This window comes from Zingiber officinale, chromosome 8A, assembly GCF_018446385.1.
Source record: "Zingiber officinale cultivar Zhangliang chromosome 8A, Zo_v1.1, whole genome shotgun sequence".
In the NCBI taxonomy this organism is placed as follows: Eukaryota; Viridiplantae; Streptophyta; class Magnoliopsida; order Zingiberales; family Zingiberaceae; genus Zingiber; species Zingiber officinale.
Genome location: NC_056000.1, coordinates 43,237,603 through 43,258,498, shown reverse-complemented (window position 1 = coordinate 43,258,498; position 20,896 = coordinate 43,237,603). Strand labels below are relative to the sequence as shown.

Below are 20,896 nucleotides of genomic sequence, written 5' to 3'. Positions count from 1 at the left end.
TGATACATATCTAAATATACATCCAAAAGTTAACTTAATCCTTTTATTATACCGATTTAAAAATTAATTATAATTAAACAAAAATATATTATAACTAAACGAAGGAATATGCTATAATTAAATAACTACATTTGAATTGATGTTGACAAGATTAGTGTAGCAAATTGCTCGAGTGGGTGGTGGTGGTGGTGGTTGCAGTGGTTGTGATGGTGGCGGAGGAGGAAGCGGAGGAAGATTTGTCACCGGAGACAGCCGCGACGGGGGTAGTAGTGGATCCCCGAGTGGTGGTGGTTCCATGGGATCTCCTCCGGCGCCTGGTTTCAGGAATCCCGGGCTTCGTCGGCTGCTCCAACGCCATCGTCGCCGGCTTTTTCGACAGTGCAACGAGGACGATCTTCATGTCGGGGCGATGCTTCGGGTCGGTCTGCGTACAGAGGAGCCCCAGCTGCACGCACATCCCCACCTGCTCCTCGTCGGCGGCGGTGATCGCCGGCGACAGGGCCCGATCCAACAGCTCCACGCTCTTCCCCTTTTCATAAAGCTTCCACGCCTGATAAACGAACACGATTTGGTTAAAAAAAACCGAGTGCGATTCCATCAAGTACCAGTTAAAGATCGTATCGTATACCCATTCGAGGAGATTGCCGGCGTCGGGGTCTGGTAGCGGGGCGAAGGCAGTGTTCTTGCGACCAGCGACGATCTCGAGCAGGAGTACGCCGAAGCTGAAGACGTCGGCCTTGACGGAGAGGACGCCGTGCATGACGTACTCGGGGGCCATGTAGCCGTTGGTGCCGGCGACGCGGGTGTTGACGTGCGTTTGGTTCTCCGGGTACAGCCGCGCCATGCCGAAGTCGGCGATCTTGGGCGTCCACCGGCCGTCGAGCAGGATGTTGCTGGCCTTGATGTCGCGGTGGATGATGGTGGTGTGCGCCGACTCGTGGAGGTAGAGCAGCCCCCGCGCCACCCCAAGGATCACCTGGTACCGCCGCGCCCAGTCCAGCTCCGCCTTCCTCCCCTCTTCTCCTGCTCAATCCATCACCAACAGAACGAAAGAGAAAAAAAAAATCATTTTTAAGATTCTAAAGGGAGAAAGATTGAACCTTTGAAAATCAAATTCAGATCTTGACGAAGATCGGAAGAGGAAATCTGAGGGAAGAGGAAAAGCAGATGGAAGAGGGCGAGGGAGGAGGAGGATTAATGGCGGTGGTGCTTACTGGAGAAGAGGAACTTATCGAGGCTCTGGTTGGAGACGTACTCGTAGACGAGGAGCTTGTCGTCTCCATCGGCGCAGTAGCCGTGGAGTTTCACCACGTTCTTGTGCTGCACGCGCAACAGCAGCAGCGCCTCGTTCTCGAACTCCCTCGCGCCTTGCCGCGAGCCCCGCCCCAGCTGTTTCACCGCCACCTCCCGCCCGTCCTCCAGCCGCCCCTGTTTCCGCATCAACCGAAACCCTAATCAATCCCCAATTCATCTTCTTCTCCAGCGACTACAGGAACAGTACCTTGTAAACAGGGCCGAATCCCCCTTCGCCAAGCTTGTGCTTGGAGCTGAAATTGCCAGTGGCCGCCGCCAGCTTGTCGTACCGGAACACCCGCTGCTCCGTCGCTGTGATCGCCTCCAAGGCCTCTTGGTCATTCCCGTCTGTAACCGCCACAGCGAATCGAGGAATCAATTTGCAACGGAAGATCGAAAATACAGATTACAGAGGGAAAGAAGAAGAAGAAGAAGAAGAATAAAAGGGCGACCTTGGTGGCCGCCAGCTCCGCAGAAGAGCTTCCCGAGGCCTCTGAAGAACTTCCTGCGACTCTTGCCCATCGACGACGATGAATTGAGAGAGAGCAGGCGCGAGCGATTCCGACGAGTTCGATTTGGAAATCAACCCATCGGTCTCGATCGGCCATTTCTTTCCTTAAATGTATCGAGAAGCCGTCGGAAGGACGAACCTGCGCGGAAGGTGAATTGACGATCAAACACACCCGGTTGATAAGGAACAGCTCTCCGCCCGTCCCGTGAGATAGTGTATTCTCACCATTAGGAAAGCGGGTAGCATCCGGGTCAGAGTTTTTACCAACAACTATAACTATCGCTCAAAGATTCAGAAAAGTCAACCAGTAAAAGCTGACGTTAACAAAAGGTCAACCCGGCGGCGAAGTAAATCACACTAGGCGGATTTTTTATTTCAAGTGTTTCATGTCATTTCTCTCTCGCTACGTGAATTAAGTCACAAGATTGTGACTCCTTATAAATCAAAACTCAATTCGTATCGTAATCGATCTTTTCTAAATTTTACAGATAAATTTGTTTAGCATTTTTTTTAGATAATGTTTAATTTTTTTTAATTTAACATAAAAAATGGCATTAATCCTGATCTCATCCCAGTATCCCACTACTTTGAACCTTATCTATTTCAATTATTTCTCTAATTTTCTTTTTTAAAAAAATTCTGTATTTTCAAGATTTAAAATGTGCCATTTATTATTTTTTTATTTATAATTTTTTTCTTCTATTTTACCAAATAAAGAATTTCTTCTATTTTACCAAATAAGGAGTAGTTAATTAAGTAGAGTACCTTGCCTGTTCAGCTCCCCCAGCATCCCATTAAAAAAATTCGATTTTTTAACTACTTTATTTATTTATTTATTATATTTTATTATTAAATTACAATTTTTGAATTTGAGTAGGTTTTACGAATAAATTATTTATTAAGCTTATTTGTATGTGTTAGGAATTAAATATATAAAATAAATAAATCTGAAGGGTAACCAATGTAACTCATTAATATTTAGTGGGTTAATAATTATGAGGAAAATTTGTGGATAATTTAAATATATTTATTTACTAGTTTAGTATAAAATTGAATTATGCATTTTATACTATGGTCTTATTTCTGTCTATTATTTTTAATATTATATGATCCGGTGATAAGGACGGGGGACCCTCGTTGGCGGAAGGTCAACGACATGTGGAGGTCAAAGGTCAGGAGAGTCAACACGGAGATAGGCCGACCGGAGGAAGCAGGCCTACCGAGTCGAGCATCACATGCGACCGGCCGGACATGACCCGAACCGAATGAAAGACAACCCAACTAAGGATCGGGTTTCCGATGCTCCAAGGCAAAAATGTTTCAAGGCCGAACGGAATGTCTGTTCGGCCGAGCACCAGGCAATAGAGGTAGGGCAATATCATCCGAGTATACGGCCGGGAGGTATCCCGGTCGGACCGATGACTAGAACCGACGACAGGAGTAATATGCCTACCGAGCGGCCTACCCGCTCGGCCCTGGAACAGACAAGGGACGCAAGAGGACAAAGGAGACAGGGAATAACATCATCCTCGAGACACCTGCCGCCGACAAACAGTAGAGTTGGCGGCCGAGCCGTACACAGGATCATACGGTGGAAGCTTCCACCGTCACATTCGGGATATGCTCGGACAATTACGGAATGGCGCCAGAGGTACTTTTCTGACACAGGCTCGTTAAGGTAAGTTTGGGAAAGCGTGTACGCATCGGGAAGCGTGCCTGCGTTTCCCCGGGGCCCTATATAAGGACCCCCAGACGTCGACGAAGATATGCACACATCTCTACTATAGCCTCATTACGTTGCCTCTCTCGTTGCCTGACTTGAGCGTCGGAGGGTCGTCGCCGGGAAACCCCTCCCGGCTCGGCTTCTTTGCAGGTTCGTCGGAGAGCTACACCACCAGTCGGAGACAGCGGAGCGTGCCACGTCCCCAGCGTCCGTCGACTCAGCACTCGGACAGGATCAAATTGGCGCCGTCTGTGGGAATGCACCTGAATCCGAGCCAAGAAGATGGAAGAAGCTGGACGTCAACTTTTGTTAACGCTCTCTCCTGAAGAGCTCGAAGCACTCGTCCAAGCGCGAGCAGCGAAAATTGTGGAGCAGCAGCAGAAAGCTCAGGCTGAGCGGGCAATGCAGCAAGCAATGTCAGCTTCGGGGGGTCGAGCGCCACCCGAAGACCAGCAGGAGCATCTCTCAATATGGAGGCAAAACAAGGGGCCGCCCGGCACACAGATGGGTGTGTCGCCCGCCCCAATACCTTTTCATCGGGCTCTGTTCCAGACGCCCTCGGAGGTTTCGCAAGCCAATCAAGACAAGGGATCCTCATCAAACGAGGCACCCATCCGGGACGTCAGAAAAGGAAAGGCGCCCCGATTGGACGCGTCGCCCGAGCGGACCAACCAGCAGTTCTCAGATGCCATTCTTCGCGATCCACTGCCGAGGCATTATGTGCCCCCTGCGATCGGGGAGTACAACGGGACAACCGACCCAGACGACCACCTGGGTAAATTCAACAGTACCGCCACTCTGCATCAGTACACAGATGGTGTGAAATGCCGAGTGTTCCTCACAACGCTTTCGGGATCGGCGCATCAGTGGTTTCGAAGACTGCCAGACGGCTCAATTACAAGTTTCAAGGAATTCCAAATGGCGTTCCTCCATCATTTTGCTAGTAGTAGGCACCACCAGAAGACAAGCGTCAGCTTGTTTGCCGTTAAGCAAGGCGCGAGGGAGCCGCTCCGAGCGTACATTCAGCGCTTCAACCAGGTGGCCATGGACATTCCAACGGTCACCTCGGAAACAATGGTGAATGCGTTCACGCAAGGGCTCGTGGACGGTGACTTCTTCCGATCGCTCATCCGGAAGTCGCCTCGGGACTACGACCACATGCTGCATAAAGCCAACGAATACATCAATGTGGAGGAAGCCCAGGCAGCAAGAAGGAAAGAAGCCCAGAGTGACCAACCAGCTCCCGCCGAGCGGAAGCAACCCATCAGTCACCAGCCACCCAGAGGATCGCGGGCCGAAGCCGCCCGTCCTCATCAGCACACTCAGCTGCACGCCGTCCAACAAGTCGCCACTGATCGGCCCAAGCACAAGGGGAAGGTATGGACCCCGATGTTTTGTTCACTCCATCAGTCGGCCACTCACAATACCCGCGACTGCCGGAGCCTACCCCCCATCGCTCATCCCGCACCGAGGAGTTACCGCCGCCGATCGCCTTCACCAGATCGGCAACATCGACCACGGAGCCCCGTTCAAAGGATAGAACGGAGATCCCCCGAGCGGCATCATCGTCAGCAGCACGGAGCCCACCACCAAGCGTCAAATGAACGACCTTGACCTTCTGCTCGGGAGGAGGAGAATAGGGGCAACGCATCTCGGGGAGAGATCAATATCATCGCCGGGGGCCCGACCGGCGGAGATTCTAATAGAGCCAGAAAGGCGCACGCGAGGCAGCTGAGGATCCACGCGGTCGGCTGTAGCCAGGAAAGGGCGAGCGGACCCGAGATCAGCTTCGGGCCCAGGGACCTTCAAGAAGTTGAAGTCTCTCACGATGACGCCCTGATCATTCGAGCGGTAATAGCTAATTATACTATTCACCGCATTTTCATTGACACAGGCAGCTCGATCAACATAATCTTCAAGATGGCCTTCGACCAACTACAAATTAACCGAGCCGAACTACTGTCAATGACGACCCCCCTCTACGGATTCACGGGGAACGAAGTCTTGCCGATCGGCCAAGTCCAACTAGCTATCTCGTTGGGCGAGGAGCCGCTCAGAAGGACAAGGACCACCACCTTCATCGTGGTTGATGCTCCCTCTGCCTACAACGTCATCTTGGGGCGACCGGCTCTCAACGAGTTCCGGGCGGTCGTCTCTACCTTCTACCAAAAGATCAAATTCCCGGTGGAAGATTAAGTAGGGGAGGTGCGGGGAGACCAGCTGGCCGCTCGAAGATGCTACGTGGAGATGGTCCAAGCCGAAGCCAAGTCCATTCGGAAAGTGCCGCGGGTCGAGGTACATGCTATTACTGAAAAGCCACCTTCTTTAATTTATGAAGAAAAGGAGGAGGTGCAGATTGACCCTTCCCGACCGGAGGCCACTACCTTCATAGCATCCGATCTGGAGGAGAAGCAGAAGGAGAGGTTGATCAAATGCTTGCGGCGAAATTGCGACGTCTTTGCCTGGTCGACCCATGAGCTGCCTGGGGTCTCACCGAGCGTAGCGCAACATAAACTTCATGTCCGGTCGGACGCTCGCCCGGTGAAGCAAAGGAAGAGGGACTTCAGCGCGGAGCAAAATGTAATCATCCGGGCGGAGATAGAGAAGCTTCTGGAAGCCGACCACATAAGGGAAGTACAATTCCCGAGTTGGCTTGCAAATGTGGTCCTGGTTTCCAAGCCGGGCAACAAGTGGAGAGTCTGCATCGACTTCCGGGACTTGAACAAGGCGTGTCCGAAGGACTTCTACCCCCTTCCCCGGATCGATCAGCTGGTGGACTCCACGGCCGGGTGCGAGCTGATATGCATGCTAGATGCATACCAAGACTACCATCAAGTGCCGCTCGCCCGAAAAGACCAAGAGAAGGTCAGCTTCATCACGGCGGACGACACCTACTGTTACAATGTAATGTCGTTCGGGCTGAAGAACGCGGGAGCCACCTACAAGCGTCTGATGAACAAGGTCTTCAAGGAACAGATCGGACGCAACTTGGAAGTATACGTGGACGACATACTTATCAAGTCCTTCCGGGCGGGCGATCTCTACGCGGACATTGAGGAGACCTTTCAAACGTTGAGAAGGTATGGCGTCAAACTTAACCCTCAGAAGTGCCTGTTCGGGGTAAAAGGCGGGCGCTTCCTGGGCTACATTGTGACCGAGCGGGGTATAGAGGCGAACCCCAGCAAGATAAAGACATTGCAGGACATGCCGCCTCCTAGAAATCTCCGAGAGGTACAGCGTCTCACCGGTCGGATAACGGCGCTGTCAAGGTTCATTTCTAAGACGGCCGACCGGAGCTTGCCATTTTTCAAGATCCTCCGTAAAGCCACCAAGTTCCAATGGGACGAGGAGTGTGATCGGGCATTCGAGGAATTAAAGACTTATCTGAATTCCTTACCCGTGTTGGCGAAACCAGCCGAAGGTGAGCCGCTCCGCATTTATTTATCTTTAACTGAGCATGCTGTGGGCTCAGCATTAGTAAGGCCGAGCAGTGAGGAACAGTCAGTGTACTTTTTAAGCCATATCTTAAAAGATGCTAAGTCTCACTACACCGGTCTTGAGAAGTTGGCTTTCGCCTTGGCACTCGCCGCTCGGAGGTTGCGCCTTTACTTTTTGGCGCGCACCATTATTGTGATGACAAATAGCTCACTCGCAAGGGTACTTCTAAACCCTAAAGCATCCGAACGGCTCATCAAGTGGACAACGGAGCTTAGCGAATTCGACATCCAATATCAACCCCGCTCGGCGATCAAAGCACAGTCCTTGGCAGATTTCGTGACCGAAGTACAAAATCCTGAGCCCGAAGCTACATGGAAAATATATGTGGACGGATCGTCCACTCGGCTCGGAAGCGGAATTGGGATCATGCTACTGTCGCCTCAGGGAGAGCGGATGCATTTATCCGTCCGGCTAGATTATCGGGCAACCAATAACGAGGCGGAATACGAAGCCCTCATAACCGGATTGCAAGCCGCACGACATGTTGGAGCCAATTGGGTCGTGATCCACTCGGATTCCCAGCTTGCCGCTCAGCAACTCACGGGCGCTTTTGAGATAAACAATGCAAGACTCAGATTGTACGCAGAGGCCTTTGAGAAACTCAAAACTGGCTTCACCGAGGAAGTGGTCCAGAAGATACCCCGAGCGGAGAACCAAGCGGCAAATGAATTAGCCAAGCTCGCAAGCTCGATATCGTCGATCGTCATCCAACAGCCAATCGAGCAAGTATACTTGGTAGCGCATATAGACCGGATGAAAATCCTCACATTCCCAAGCGATTGGAGAACAACCATCATGGAGTTTCTGCGCTCATGGGCCTCACCATCCGATCAGGATGAAGCTCAGCTACTAAGGAGAAGGACCGGCCGGTTCACTCTCCTCGGAGATCATCTTTACAAAAAGGTTTTCTCCCGACCGCTGCTAAAGTGCGTCCGCTCAGAAGACGCAGAGTACATTCTTCAGGAGGTACACCAAGGATCTTGCGGAGGTCATCCGGGCGGCAGATCTCTGGCTAGGAAGATCCTGCTGGCCGGATACTTCTGGCCAACGCTACATGCCTGTCACAAGTACCATAATTTCTCGCATAAGCCGACGGAGGAAATGAAAGCGTCCACCGTGTCTTGCCCATTCGACCAGTGGGGCATGGACATCATAGGACTCTTTCCTATAGCGACCGGACAAAGGAAGTTTCTATTGGTGGCGGTAGATTACTTCTCCAAGTGGGTAGAAGCTGAGCCATTGGCCAAGATAACCGAGCATATGGTAAAAAAATTCATCTGGCAAAACATCATCTGTCAGTTCAGCATTCTGCGCCGGCTCGTGTCGGACAACGGGCGACAGTTCGTCGGAAATCAGCTTGAGGAATGGTGCAAGGGATATGACATTGAGCAGCACTTCACGTCGGTGGCGTATCCCCAAAGCAATGGTCAAGCCGAAGTAGCCAACCGGGAGATACTCCGAATTCTTCGGGCTCGGTTCGACCACATGGGAGGAAGCTGGGTGGACGAGCTGCCAGGAGTCTTATGGGTCATCCGCACGACCCCTAAAGAGGGAACGGGAGTAACACCTTTCCATCTGGTGTATGGAGGCGAGGCGGTCGTCCCAGTCGAAGTCGGCGTAGAGTCCGCCCGGATCTAGAACTACGACGAAGATAATGCCGAGCGGCGACTATAAACCCCCCGGCTTGAAGACCGTCGAGCGGCGACGTTAAACTCTAGAGTCGGACCGGCGACTATAAACCCCCCCCGGCTTGAAGACCATCGAGCGGCGACGTTAAACCCTAGAGTCGGACCAGCGACTATAAACCCCCCGGCTTGAAGACCGTCGAGCGGCGACGTTAAACTCTAGAGTCGGACCGACGACTATAAACCCCCCCCAGCTTGAAGACCGTCGAGCGACGACGTTAAACTCTAGAGTCGGACCGGCGACTATAAACCCCCCGGCTTGAAGACCGTCGATCGACGACGTTAAAATCTAGAGTCGGACCGGCGACTATAAACCCCTCGACTTGAAGACCGTCGAGCGGCGACGTTAAACTCTAGAGTCGAACCGGCGACTATAAATCCCCGGCTTGAAGACCGTCGAGCGGCGACGTTAAACTCTAGAGTCGGACCAGCGACTATAAACCCCCCGACTTGAAGACCGTCAAGCGCGGTAAAGGAAAACACAAACTTATAGATATCCACAGTGCGGTGGATAGTCGTTTGGTCGATCGGCAAAACAAAGAAAAGCACTTAAGAGCGAAAAGCTCATAGAAATCCCAGACAAGATGGATGGGCGTTTGATCGATCGGCAAAGCAAGGAATTTAAAAAATTCCCTGCGAGAAAAAGGTCTAGTAACCTGTCGGCGTAGTCAAAGAGAACGCGAGATAAGAGAATAACGCACCAAGAGTAGGCATTCATTTAAAATTAGCGTTTAAAGGTTACAGATGCCACGTGAAAGACACGCCGATCGGAAGCACTCCTGAAAGCACATTCACTCAAAATAATTAAAGATATGCTTCGGAATGGTTGCAAGAAGCGCCGCATGTTCCCGGGCGGGAATTTCCGCTGAAGTTGGGAGGAGACCCTTGGCCTTCAAGTAATCCGACGTGGCAGTGATGGTCAGTTCAAAGGCCTCAGCCATCCGATTGCAGACCTTCTCAGCGAACTCGTCTGAGCGGATGTAGTTTTGCCTCAGCACGATGAACCGGCTCGATTCAACCTCCTGGTACTCCTTGAAGGTGGCTTGGGAAGCTTCGAGAGCCTCCTGCAATTTCTTCAGTTCGTCCTTATGTTTGAGCACTTCGCCCGAGTGACTCGCCTTCTCGCCGTCCAGCTGTTCTATCAGCTCTTTGACCCGTTGCTCCAGGCCCCGGGCCTCGACGTTTTTCTTCTCCAGATCGGTGATGGCCGTATTTTTCTGATCGGTGGCTAGGCTTATTTTCCGGTCAAGTGTCTTGACCTGTCGCTCGAGCTCGGCCAGAGTATAAGCTTGATCGGCCGTCTTCTTTCGCTCAGCCTCCAACAAGTCTTGGGTCTTCTTGAGCTCTTTCTGCAGCTCGGCGTATGAGGGACCCTGGGAGGGCGCACCGCCCGAGCTCTTTAGCCTCTTTAGCTCCGCGTCCACCATGGCCAGACGATTGGAGATAGCGATATCCTCCACCCACCTATGACATAAACAAGATTATTAATAGGCGATCGGAGAAAGTGCGTAGAGGACTTCAAAGAAAACACACTTACCCCAGTGGCATGCTGCATATGACTGTTGGCCAGGTTACCGAGCGGAATCATCGCGACACGTGCCCGAGCGTCGGCCCACATCTCGGCGAGGGGCCCCTTCATAGTGATCATATGCTCAGGCGCGGTTGGCCGATCGGACTCGGGCAAGAGCTCCTCGGTGGGAAGATGCAGGGTGACCCTAATGGTGCGACTCTGGCCAGGAGACGTGTGAGCAGATGCGGAGGGAGCAGAGGCCGGGACGGAGAACTTGGACAAAATAGCCGAGCGCTGGACCTGACGAGGGGCAGGCGGAAGAGCGCTGACTGGCACAACCTCAATAGGGATGGCGGGCAGATTCAACTGAGACGGAGTCCGATCGGAGGATACTGCCTCCACCATTGGAGTTTTACCGCGAGAATCGGATCCCGCTCGCTCGGATACACGAACAGCGGAAGTAGCCGATCGCAGCGGCATCTCCGTCCGGCGTCTCTTTTGTCTGAGTGGCTGCTCGTCTTCCTGACCGGAGCCTTCTTCTTGCATAGCTGGCTCCCTATTCGATGTATTGCCTCCCGTCACCTCCACGGGGGAGGCCTGAGCGGCCGACTCTTCTGCATGTGTGTCGCTCTCACTCTCGTGAGAGCCGGCCGGAGTGATGCCCAATCGCTCCATCTCTTTGGCGGCGGCCGCCTCGAGCGCCTCGGCTTTCCTCTTCAAAATCCCTTGCATCACGGACTCCATGACGATATTTGCTGCCAAAGAAAAAGAAGAAAATCAGTTAGCACTCAAAGTACATGTGCAAGTGAAATCCTTACCAAAGCTGCTCGGAAGTAGAGTGCGACTCGGACTCAGGCCGAATATGTACAACACGCCTTCAGGCAGAAGCTTGTTGATATCGAGCTTCAGACCGGCAAGCATGTTCGTGGCATCGAGATAGTTCGGTCGGGTTTTGAATCTTTTTAACTCAGGAGAAGTGGGCGGTCTGACCTGTCATTTGGTCCAAAAGGAAGCCCGCTCGGGGAGACGCAAATAAAAGTAGTACTCCTTCCAGTGTTTATTGGAGGAGAGGAGTTTATCAAAAAAGACCAGACCGGGCCGAGCTTGGAATAGATAGGTGCCCAGCTCGGATTGCTTAGGATAATAAAAGTAGTAAAAAACTTCCGGTCGGAGAGGGATGCGGTGTATCTTGAACAGTACAACCACTCCACACAAAAGGCGGAAAGTGTTGGGAACTAGTTGGGCGAGCGAAAGACCAAAGAAGTTACAAACATCGGCGAAGAAGAGGTGAAGAGGGAACCGCAGACCGGCTGTGAATTGGTCGCGGAAAAAACATATGGCTCCGCTCGACGGTTTGTGAGGCCGAGCGGCTGGTGAAGGTAGAATAAGTTCAAAGTCAGATGGAATGTCAAAACCGTCAAACAGAGCCTCGACGTCACGTCGATCGAAGCGAGATTCCATGGTCGTATACCAAGGACCTAAAGCGGGGTCTACCGGTCGGGATGAACTGGCCATTATCCGATCGGGCAAAAAAAAGCAAAAACCGAGAGAATGGAAAAAGACACACGGCAAGCAGAAGATGGGAGAAACAATGACTAGAAGACGGGAACTCGACAAAGAAGACGAGGAAACTAGAAAGGAGAAGAGGAGGAACCTTACGAAGAAGCTGGGGATCGAAGGAAGGCGGCGGAGAATCGTTGGAAAACGGAGAAGCGGGGTCGCCGGAAAGCTGAAGCACCGAAGAGAGACGGAGGAACGCGGAGGTAGAAATGCGGCGGAGGAAGGAGGTGACGGCTTTATAAGGTCGGGCCCGATCGACCTCGACCGTCCAATGCAGGTCACAGGAACCGAGGCCCCCATCGGGTCGTTCATTTCAAACCGCCGATATCCCATCGGACACACCGCCGATGTCCCATTGGACACACCGCCGAGCCGTACGATGACGCCAGCAAAGGCGCCACGTGGCATCATGCCATAAAGGCGCATTTAATGAGCGTCATTACGGCGCGCAGCGCGCGTGCTCGGTCTTAATGGAGAGGATTTGCACGAATCCCGAGGAGATCCGAAGGGCGTCAGCATTGACCGTCAACCCAGCGCTCGGAAGGAGCCGAGTGGCCAGGGGAGGAACATTCCAGAGTGGCAGGGCGGTTTCATTCACGCCGACTGGCAGTCCAGTCAGTCGGACTTAGCACCTCCTTCAACTAGACTTGAAGGGGAGGCATGTGATCCGGTGATAAGGACGGGGGACACTCGTTAGCGGAAGGTCAACGACACGTGGAGGTCAAAGGTCAGGAGAGTCAACACGGAGATAGGCCGATCGGAGGAAGCAGGCCTACCGAGTCGAGCATCGCATGTCGATCGACCGGACATGACCCGAACCGAATGAAAGACAACCCGACTAAAGGTCGGGTTTCCAATGCTCCAAGGCAAAAAGGTTTCAAGGTCGAACGGAATGTCCGTTCGGCCGAGCACCAGGCAACAGAGGTAGGGCAATATCATCCGAGCATACGGCCGGGAGGTATCCCGATCGGACCGATGACTATAACCGGCGACAGGAGTAATATACTTGCCGAGCGGCCTACCCGCTCGGCCCTGGAACAGACAAGGGATACAAGAGGACAAAGGAGACAGGGGATAACATCATCCTCGAGACACCTGCCGCCGACAACCAGCAGAGTTGACGGTCGAGCCGTACACAGGATCATACGGTGGAAGCTTCCACCGTCACATCCGGGATATGCTCGGACGATTGCGGAATGGCGCCAAAGGTACTTTTCTGACACAAGCTCGTTAAGGTAAGTTTGGGAAAGCGCGTACGCATCGAGAAACGTGCCTACGTTTCCCCGGGGCCCTATATAAGGACCCCCAGACGTCGACGAAAGTATGCGCACATCTCTACTGTAGTCTCATTACGCTGCCTCTCTCGTTGCCTGACTTGAGCGTCGGAGGGCCGTCGCCGGGAAACCCCTCCCGGCTCGACTTCTTTGCAGGTTCATCGGAGACAGCGGAGCGTGCCACGTCCCCAGCGTCTGTCGACTCAGCGCTCGGACAGGATCATTATAGAAATGGTACAATTTACACCATAAAAAAAGGAAATAGAAATACGATAATGATGTAGCTAGATGAACAATTTAATTCAAATTGAATGAGATTTTACATAATAAGTTGAAAAAAAAATCTTAAAAAATGGGGAAAAAAAAAAAAGGGTGCAATTTTTAAGATCTACCAAACCATGAGGATTCATGATCTACCAAACTTGTTAGCTGTCACTTGCACAACTTAATAGCATTTTAAAGACAACTGCAGAAAATTAAAATTGTAAATTTATGAGTTATGAGGACCCCAATGATAAAAAACAGGAAAATATGTTGCTTACTGATCAAAACCAGGCAAAGTGTAAACCAACCTCTTCGAATGGGGTCACAATGAAGCACAGAGGTCTGGTTCGATGTTACCACTAGAGACTGAAAGAAACATGAGGTCTCAATAGCACACGACTTATGAGTAAAAATAAACTAGACGTTCATCAATAGCACGGTCTCGATGTCGGTCCCAAATTATGATCTAATCTTCTTTGAAAATGGCCGGGTGACTTTACTGAAGTAGATGTCAAAAATCAATTTAACTAAAGTGCCTTTTGCTTCGGCTCTCCTTCCTCCTCGACCTGCAGTCCAAACGAAGCATGCAGGTATTTTCCAAAAATTTTGCAATGTTTATGAGAATAATGCGAAAGAAGAAAGGAATAGACTCATGAGATCACTGTGACGGCCGTGTATTAGCATAGCGAATTGGTTTCCTTAATAGTCCATTATATTCAATAGCTTGTTAGAACAACAATTCAAACTCTGCAAAAGTTATCTACCAATAGATGTCAACACAATGATCTGAGTGATTTCATATGGCTGCATAAACCTTAAAGGTTCCAATGCGAAGGGAAAAAAACAAAGCAATAGAATATAAGCATTATTGATGAGTGAAAAGTAGAGAACAGTTGATTGATTGATAAAAGAGACAGTAATTTGAAAAAAGAAAGCTAAAAAAATAGAGTAAAGGAGCAAATAAGGCTTCTGTTGTACCAAAGCACCTAACTAGAACCCCATTTTCAAAATTTCTTTACTGAGGAGCCCTGAAAAAATACTGAGCTGACCCTACAAAAACGTTTTGAGCAAACACATTGTGCATGATTTTTTTACAGTCAAGTTTGATCAAAGTTTAGTAGATAATCTCAGAATTACTTATTTCATGAGGCCTCAATGGAAGTTATTAGAAATAGAATAGACGCTTAGATACTCAACAAGTGGAGCCTTTTGTAACGTTTGCCTAAATTGGAAACAAGAAAGAAAAAAATGGACCGGAGGGAAAAGGCAAAAGATGGTAGAGAGAGAGAGAGAGAGAGAGTGCCAGGCGAGAGGTTAGTTTCCATAGACAAGAAAAATGAAAAAACTTCCAATAGCTGTTACAAGCAGGACTGAAGAAGATGAGTGATGCTGAGATGCTAGTTATCAACAATCACATGTTAACGAATTTTTTGCAGGGCCAATTGATTAAGAAGACGATGCATACCTCGATGATTACCCGACCCTTTCTGTTTGGCTTTTTGCCAGAATAATGACTGTCTGTCTTTTGCGATTTAGATCCATATGATGGTCTTAGTTTCTTGGCAATTTGCTGTTCTAATGGATCGGTTTCTTCATCATCCTCATACATTCCACCTGCACCAAAATTAGTTTATTACTGAGGAAGTTCACAATCAAGCTGAGCAAACTACCAATGCTGGAATTCGGTAAAGCTAGTCATCAAGGAATTCACATATTGCTGGTTTTTTAATTTGTTACGTCAATCTAAAAATATGAAGAACAAAAGGAATCGGTCAAGAAATTTTTACCCTCATCATTGCCCATCAAGCCTTCATCATTCATGAAACCATCAAAATCTTCCATGTCCTCTTCCTCTTCAAGTCCATCATAGCCTTCAACGTACTCTATTTCTGCCTCCTTTAAAATAAGAACAAATTGAATTATCTACCAATACCAATTGAGAAAAGTATATGACTTAGAATGGGTCACAACATTACTTCTTCTTCTTCTTCTTCAACTGCAGTTGGCTGGAGACCTTCCATTTCCAATATATTATTATATGCCTCGACAGGGTAGTTGTATATATCACCATAAACACCTTTCTTCAAACGCTCTAGCAGTTCGGTCTCAATGCTCTGCCACAAAAATAACCAGTTACACTAAACTGAATGTATACACAGGATGAAGAGTAATACAAGCAATGAAAATAACCTTATCGAGAACTGCAGCCTTTTCTGCTTTCTCCTCCCTCCTAGCTTCTCTTTTCTTCTCCTTTCTGGGTACGGTCATTATCTTTTCCCTGAGGTAAATAGCATATGATTGCAAGTTAAGTCATTTCCCAAGAGCAAATGGCATAAAGATGATGATGACAAAGACGCTGTACACAATTGAATATGATAACAATACTTCTTTCTAGGCACTAACTAAAATTACTGCATACCTCACTTTCAGTTCAAGTTTTCTCATGCGTATTCGACATTGAGTCATTTTGGTTAATCGTTGTTTTATTTTGTGTATGAGTAATTTAGGCCAGAACTCCTGACAAAAATCAAAGCTAAAAGCATTTAACATTTGAAAGATATAATTCAAAATAATTAATCAGCGAGAGTAGCAAGTACCAAATGTTTATCAATAGTTTCTATAGCCTTCTCATAGTTTCTCGGAAGTTTAACTCTCTCCCACAGTTCATTTGGTTTATGTGCTCTTTCAATTGTTTTCATATACAAGTAAAAAACTCCTGCAGAAGATAAGTTGGAATATAAAGAATCAGAAAATTTGAAAGAAAGGAACAATATAAAAAACTTCCATCCCAAAGTACCAAAACAACAAAAAATGATTTTCTTTGTTGGAGCTTGCAATCCTCATTATCATGATATTCATTTTTCCAATTCAGTATATATGCAATCCATTTCCCTTGCCCAAACATTTCTGTTTCCTCCACATGCTTTGAGGCTCATTCTTGTTACATTTCCACATTTATAACGTGCATTTCGTTTGATCTTTTAGCTTGACCTGTTAGGGGCTAGATTGCTGTTGACTCCCTGCCACGCCTTCCAACAAAACATTTTGCAATCTTTTGTAACAAGCAATGGTCAAAAACGTCATAGATAACTGCAGAAATTTTCATAGAGATAGTCCACTGGTACAACATCTAAGGTAGTAACGCTATGTAATGAAGTAATCTCTCCTGGCAATAATTGCACAATGACCGAAAGAACTGTATTGGTAACCTATATGTCTACATACTTATTGAGCTATCTTTTTTATTTGACCATACTATGATAATATAATTAGGTAGTCAGAGTGACCAATGTTCACAGATGAAATAAGACCCATTGAATTATAATCAACCCCAAGAAACACAAAACTCACCACAAACCAAAATTACATACTCTATTTGATAAGAATTCATAAAATAAAATTCAATCACATGTTATTCACCAATTATTAACATTGTCAATGCAAGTTTATTAAAAATAAAATTCTTCAAATAAACTATATTCTGAGAAATTGTTCCCTGCCAGAATTACTAGTGTACATGTTATGTTTAAGTGTTTTTAGTTACTGTCATTCATGGCAAGAATATGAAAATTGAACACGAGTGTAGAATCAATTATCGGACGTCACAAAATAATATCATGATCTAGTTCCATACCATCATGATCACGAATAGTAGCATATCGACTGTTCGCAAGAGGGCAGGAGCTACGATTACAGATGCCAGTGACATTATATACATTTCTGCAGAACGACCCTGTTGTGATCCTATAACAATGGCCAAAGGCAACAACAATTTAGGACTTGGGGGATTTATTTAGAACACTTGACTGAACTAGTAGCCTTAATAGAGAAAGAAACAAGGAGAGTATACTTGCACATATAGCTGCAGTGGTTGTTCTTGATAACCTGCCATATCAAATCATCGTGCTGCATCTCTGAAGATAGGTTTCTTCAAGGAACTCAATAGAGATGGATAAATGATGGGAGCAGGAGAGTCTTCGTAGTCCTGTTATGAAGTCAGGGTTAGATCCATTGAAGTAAAAAAAGTAAGAGAACCATCAGCCGTCAAAAGTACTAAACACTAACATATTACTAGCTAAATACTTCAACAAATACAAAAGAATAGTGAACCACAGTTAAGATGAGAAACATAGCAATAAATAGGATAAAGATATAAGGTTCAAGGAAATTGAAACTTGTACAAGAAAATTTATTACAGATCAGAATTAATATTTTTCTTCTATTATTTTTAGAATTCTATATTACATATGGTTTCTGGGAAATAAAAGTGATAACATATATCAATGGCTTCATATAATATTTGATACTGGTTGCTTCTAATAAAAAAGAGAGTTCAGTTGGTAAGAGTTTGCATTGATTCAATATACTGGTTTATTTGAAATTTCAGACCAAATTGAGTAATTAATAGAACATTTGAAAACAAACTGAGACAATAAATTTGGTCTAAATTTCAATTGAAAATGTAAAAAAAAAAATGATAGATTTTATGTTTAATATGAAAAAACTTATCAAATGGTATATCATATTGCATCAACTTAAAGGTTGTTAAAATCAAATTTATATATTTTATTTATTTTGGTTCCAATTCATTTTTTTATTTCTGTTTCAATGTCCACCCTTATCCTTCAGTGACAGTCAAAAGCAAATATTCAACCATATCCTAATAATCAATCAAACTATCCTATAACAAAAAGAAGTGTACAATTTGTAACAGCAAAACTATAAATTTAAACAAAAAGAATAAATATAAAAAGATTAAATTTTGACCCTGAACAAATTTAATGCTAACAGCAACTCAGCAAGGGAAGTTAGACTATAGTTATTTGTGGAAAATGTAGCTAACTATTAATCGAGCAAAATAATAATAATAATAATAATAATGGGCCAAGCAAGAGCAATACTCCTTGTAACTTCTAAGCAGATGACTAATGTTACGAGTCCACGTATTTACCATGTCATGAACTTCAAGAACATGTAAATAGTGACCGATTCACAGAAACATAATTTCACTACAAAATCAAGTTCATAATAAACATAAAATCAAAATGCTACATTCTAATGACTCTTAAAACATTACGGCCATAAGAACAGGTTACTGATCGAGTTGTTTGCGGTGACTAAATGTAATCAAACCTGTGGGGATAGAGGTAGCAACCCGTAAACGAGGAAATAACTGAAGAAGGATGGCACTCGCGGGCTCGAAGGATTCGCGGGCAGTGCTCTTCGAAGAAAAAAAACGACGGCTTGCTTGCGTGACGATGGAAAAGGAGCACCGACGAGGGCTGAGTACTCGATAATCTCCTCGAGACGTAGTTTTGGGAGCTGAACGGAGATGCGATGCCACCGACCAATTCGAGAGGAGCTGAGGGCGACGGCGGCGACACGCTAGCGCGGTAGGTCGGAACTCGCTGGAGCTGGAGAAAGGGTAGGGTTTATATCATACAATTTAATTGATTCAATTTAAAATATATTTTAATAGAGAAATCAATTTATAATTGATATCACATAAATTGTATATATATATATATATATAACATATTTATATAAAAAATATTTTAAAAATATTAATGGTTTTTTATATTATAACTTAATTTTAAAAAATAATTATATTTTATAAAAAAAACATAATTTTAAAATTAACCAAATTGCTAAAACAGTATTTAAGTGTGTGTTATTTATAAATTTGGTTAAAAATTATAATCCTAATCTTAATAAAAAATTAAAATAAATTTAATAAAAAAATAATAAAATTTGTTAGGTTATATAAAATTAAACGTTGAGCAATGAAATGAATTTCTTACGATTTTATGAAGAATATGGACCTTACTAACCAACTCTTGATTAATTTGATAAATTTTAAAATTAAATTATGTTAATTTTTTTCACAAAATCATTTTAAAAATTATTTGTAATTTTCATAGGCATATTATTACAAATTTTTCTCATAATAATTTTCTCAGATTCTCTTTAGTCTCATATCTTAAGATTAGCAATATTGGAAGCGGATAAATTTTTATAAATACCTTGAACCGACTACATTAGGAAACACACCTTTCTTAGTTTTTTTTTACTAAGATCTAATATAATATTAAATTAATTTCCTATAAGGGTGGAGTCTATTACAATAGCTTGTATAGAATTTCTGCACACGTGAGAGGAGGTGAAGCATGTATCTTTTAAAAAATCAATCTTTTTCAACTTTGAGAACGAGAAGGCAGCGGAATAACACAACACAGAAACAAAAACACAAACAAGAACTCGAGAAGTTATTTGATTCGAAACAATCAGTGACTCCTACTCCAAGACACACGATCCATTGGATCTATCGATGGACAATTCACTATACATATCTTCCGGAACCGTTAGAAGAAGGGATCAAATACAAGATATTGAAGAAATGGAAGTGTAACAGCCTAGACTCTCTTTTTTCAAGTAAAAAATAAATACAATAATTAGTTTAGTTACCAAATCGCAAGAAGAGAATTCGTAAGCGCTCAAGAGTTGGTGTCGATCTACTGGCAACAGCTGGAAGTCGCAGAGCAGTAGCACAGTAGCAGTCGAATGTGTTCATAATAGCAAAAAACTCTTTGTAGTTCATAGAGAAGATTTGTAATGAAGGTTGCTCCAACAGGACTTATATAGACGGTTGAAGGTGCCTCCAGCTTCATTCGAGATGCCTCCAAAAGCAACTTGTACCTCTTATCTTCGGAATCGATAAAATTTGCAACCTACGGATATTATCTTCTTGAGGGCGTCTTCAAAGCTCTCCAGCACTAAGCTTCAAGGCACCTCCATTCGCATGGGAGGCACCTCCGTGCCCTTCCACGCGGGGACTTCGACCAAAACATCTGAGGCGCCTCCACTCGAACAGGAGCCGCCTTAGGTCGCTGTTCACCTGATGCTTGAGTTAATTTTAACTCCTTTCATCCTGTAAAATGTGTTAGTCTAAAAAAACAAAGGCTAACCTACAAAACGAAGTTAGTACAATAATAAAATAGAGGACCGGATTATCTCTCTCGTAGAACTAATAGCTGGACGTTTGTTTTCATATCAAATCAAACTAGCAGGGTTTTTGTTGGGCGTTTTGTTCTCTAAACTTAATGCAATAAATGAAATCCTAACTAATAAGAAACAATGAACCCCTAGCTCAGTGTCACTCTACACTATGGATAATGCTATAAACAAAAATAACATGCGAGAAATGGAACTAAAATCCTACCTAACTATCGAAGATAAACTCGCACCGCATTGCTGCTTTATGACACAAGAACATCTATTAATAGGCATGATACAAAAACAAATAAAATTGCAAGACTTATAACTAAATTATACGAGTGAACTAAACAAACCTAAACAACAATAAACAAAACCTAATTATACATAATTGATAAACTTGCACCATATTATCACACTATGAGACAAAATTAACAATCATGTATAATGAAACTAAACAAAGTACCAAAACTAAATAGTCTAACATGCATCATAAGGAAATAACATATAGATCAAACATGAAAATAAGCTAACAACTAAACAGGAAACAATCAAACACGCATAAGAACTTAACTACAAAATAAA

At 45.7% G+C, this 20,896-nt stretch overlaps 2 protein-coding genes across 3 annotated transcripts; both read right to left on the bottom strand.

Moving 5' to 3' along the window:
* Nucleotides 1-19: 19 nt before the first annotated feature.
* Nucleotides 20-1,999, bottom strand: LOC122008696 (putative serine/threonine-protein kinase). Its single transcript, XM_042564525.1, has 5 exons — nt 1,746-1,999; nt 1,502-1,641; nt 1,215-1,428; nt 629-1,023; nt 20-550 (listed from the first exon to the last, which is right to left on the bottom strand). Exons 1-5 carry the CDS (start codon nt 1,813-1,815, stop codon nt 152-154), a joined length of 1,218 nt encoding a protein of 405 aa, XP_042420459.1. The 5' UTR covers nt 1,816-1,999; the 3' UTR covers nt 20-151.
* An 11,504-nt stretch (nt 2,000-13,503) lies between these two features.
* LOC122008693 (protein MAK16 homolog A-like) lies at nt 13,504-18,744 on the bottom strand. Of its 2 annotated transcripts, none has more exons than XM_042564522.1 (10): nt 18,452-18,744; nt 17,169-17,303; nt 16,953-17,062; nt 15,916-16,034; nt 15,738-15,835; nt 15,509-15,596; nt 15,295-15,432; nt 15,106-15,214; nt 14,784-14,932; nt 13,504-13,884 (listed from the first exon to the last, which is right to left on the bottom strand). In XM_042564522.1, the coding sequence occupies exons 2-10, from the start codon at nt 17,228-17,230 to the stop codon at nt 13,846-13,848; spliced, it is 912 nt and encodes a 303-aa protein (XP_042420456.1). In that variant the 5' UTR covers nt 17,231-17,303; nt 18,452-18,744; the 3' UTR covers nt 13,504-13,845. The 2 variants fall into 2 exon arrangements, with proteins under 2 accessions (XP_042420456.1, XP_042420457.1); XM_042564523.1 differs by having other exon boundaries at nt 18,474-18,744.
* Between the last annotated feature and the right edge of the window lie 2,152 nt (nt 18,745-20,896).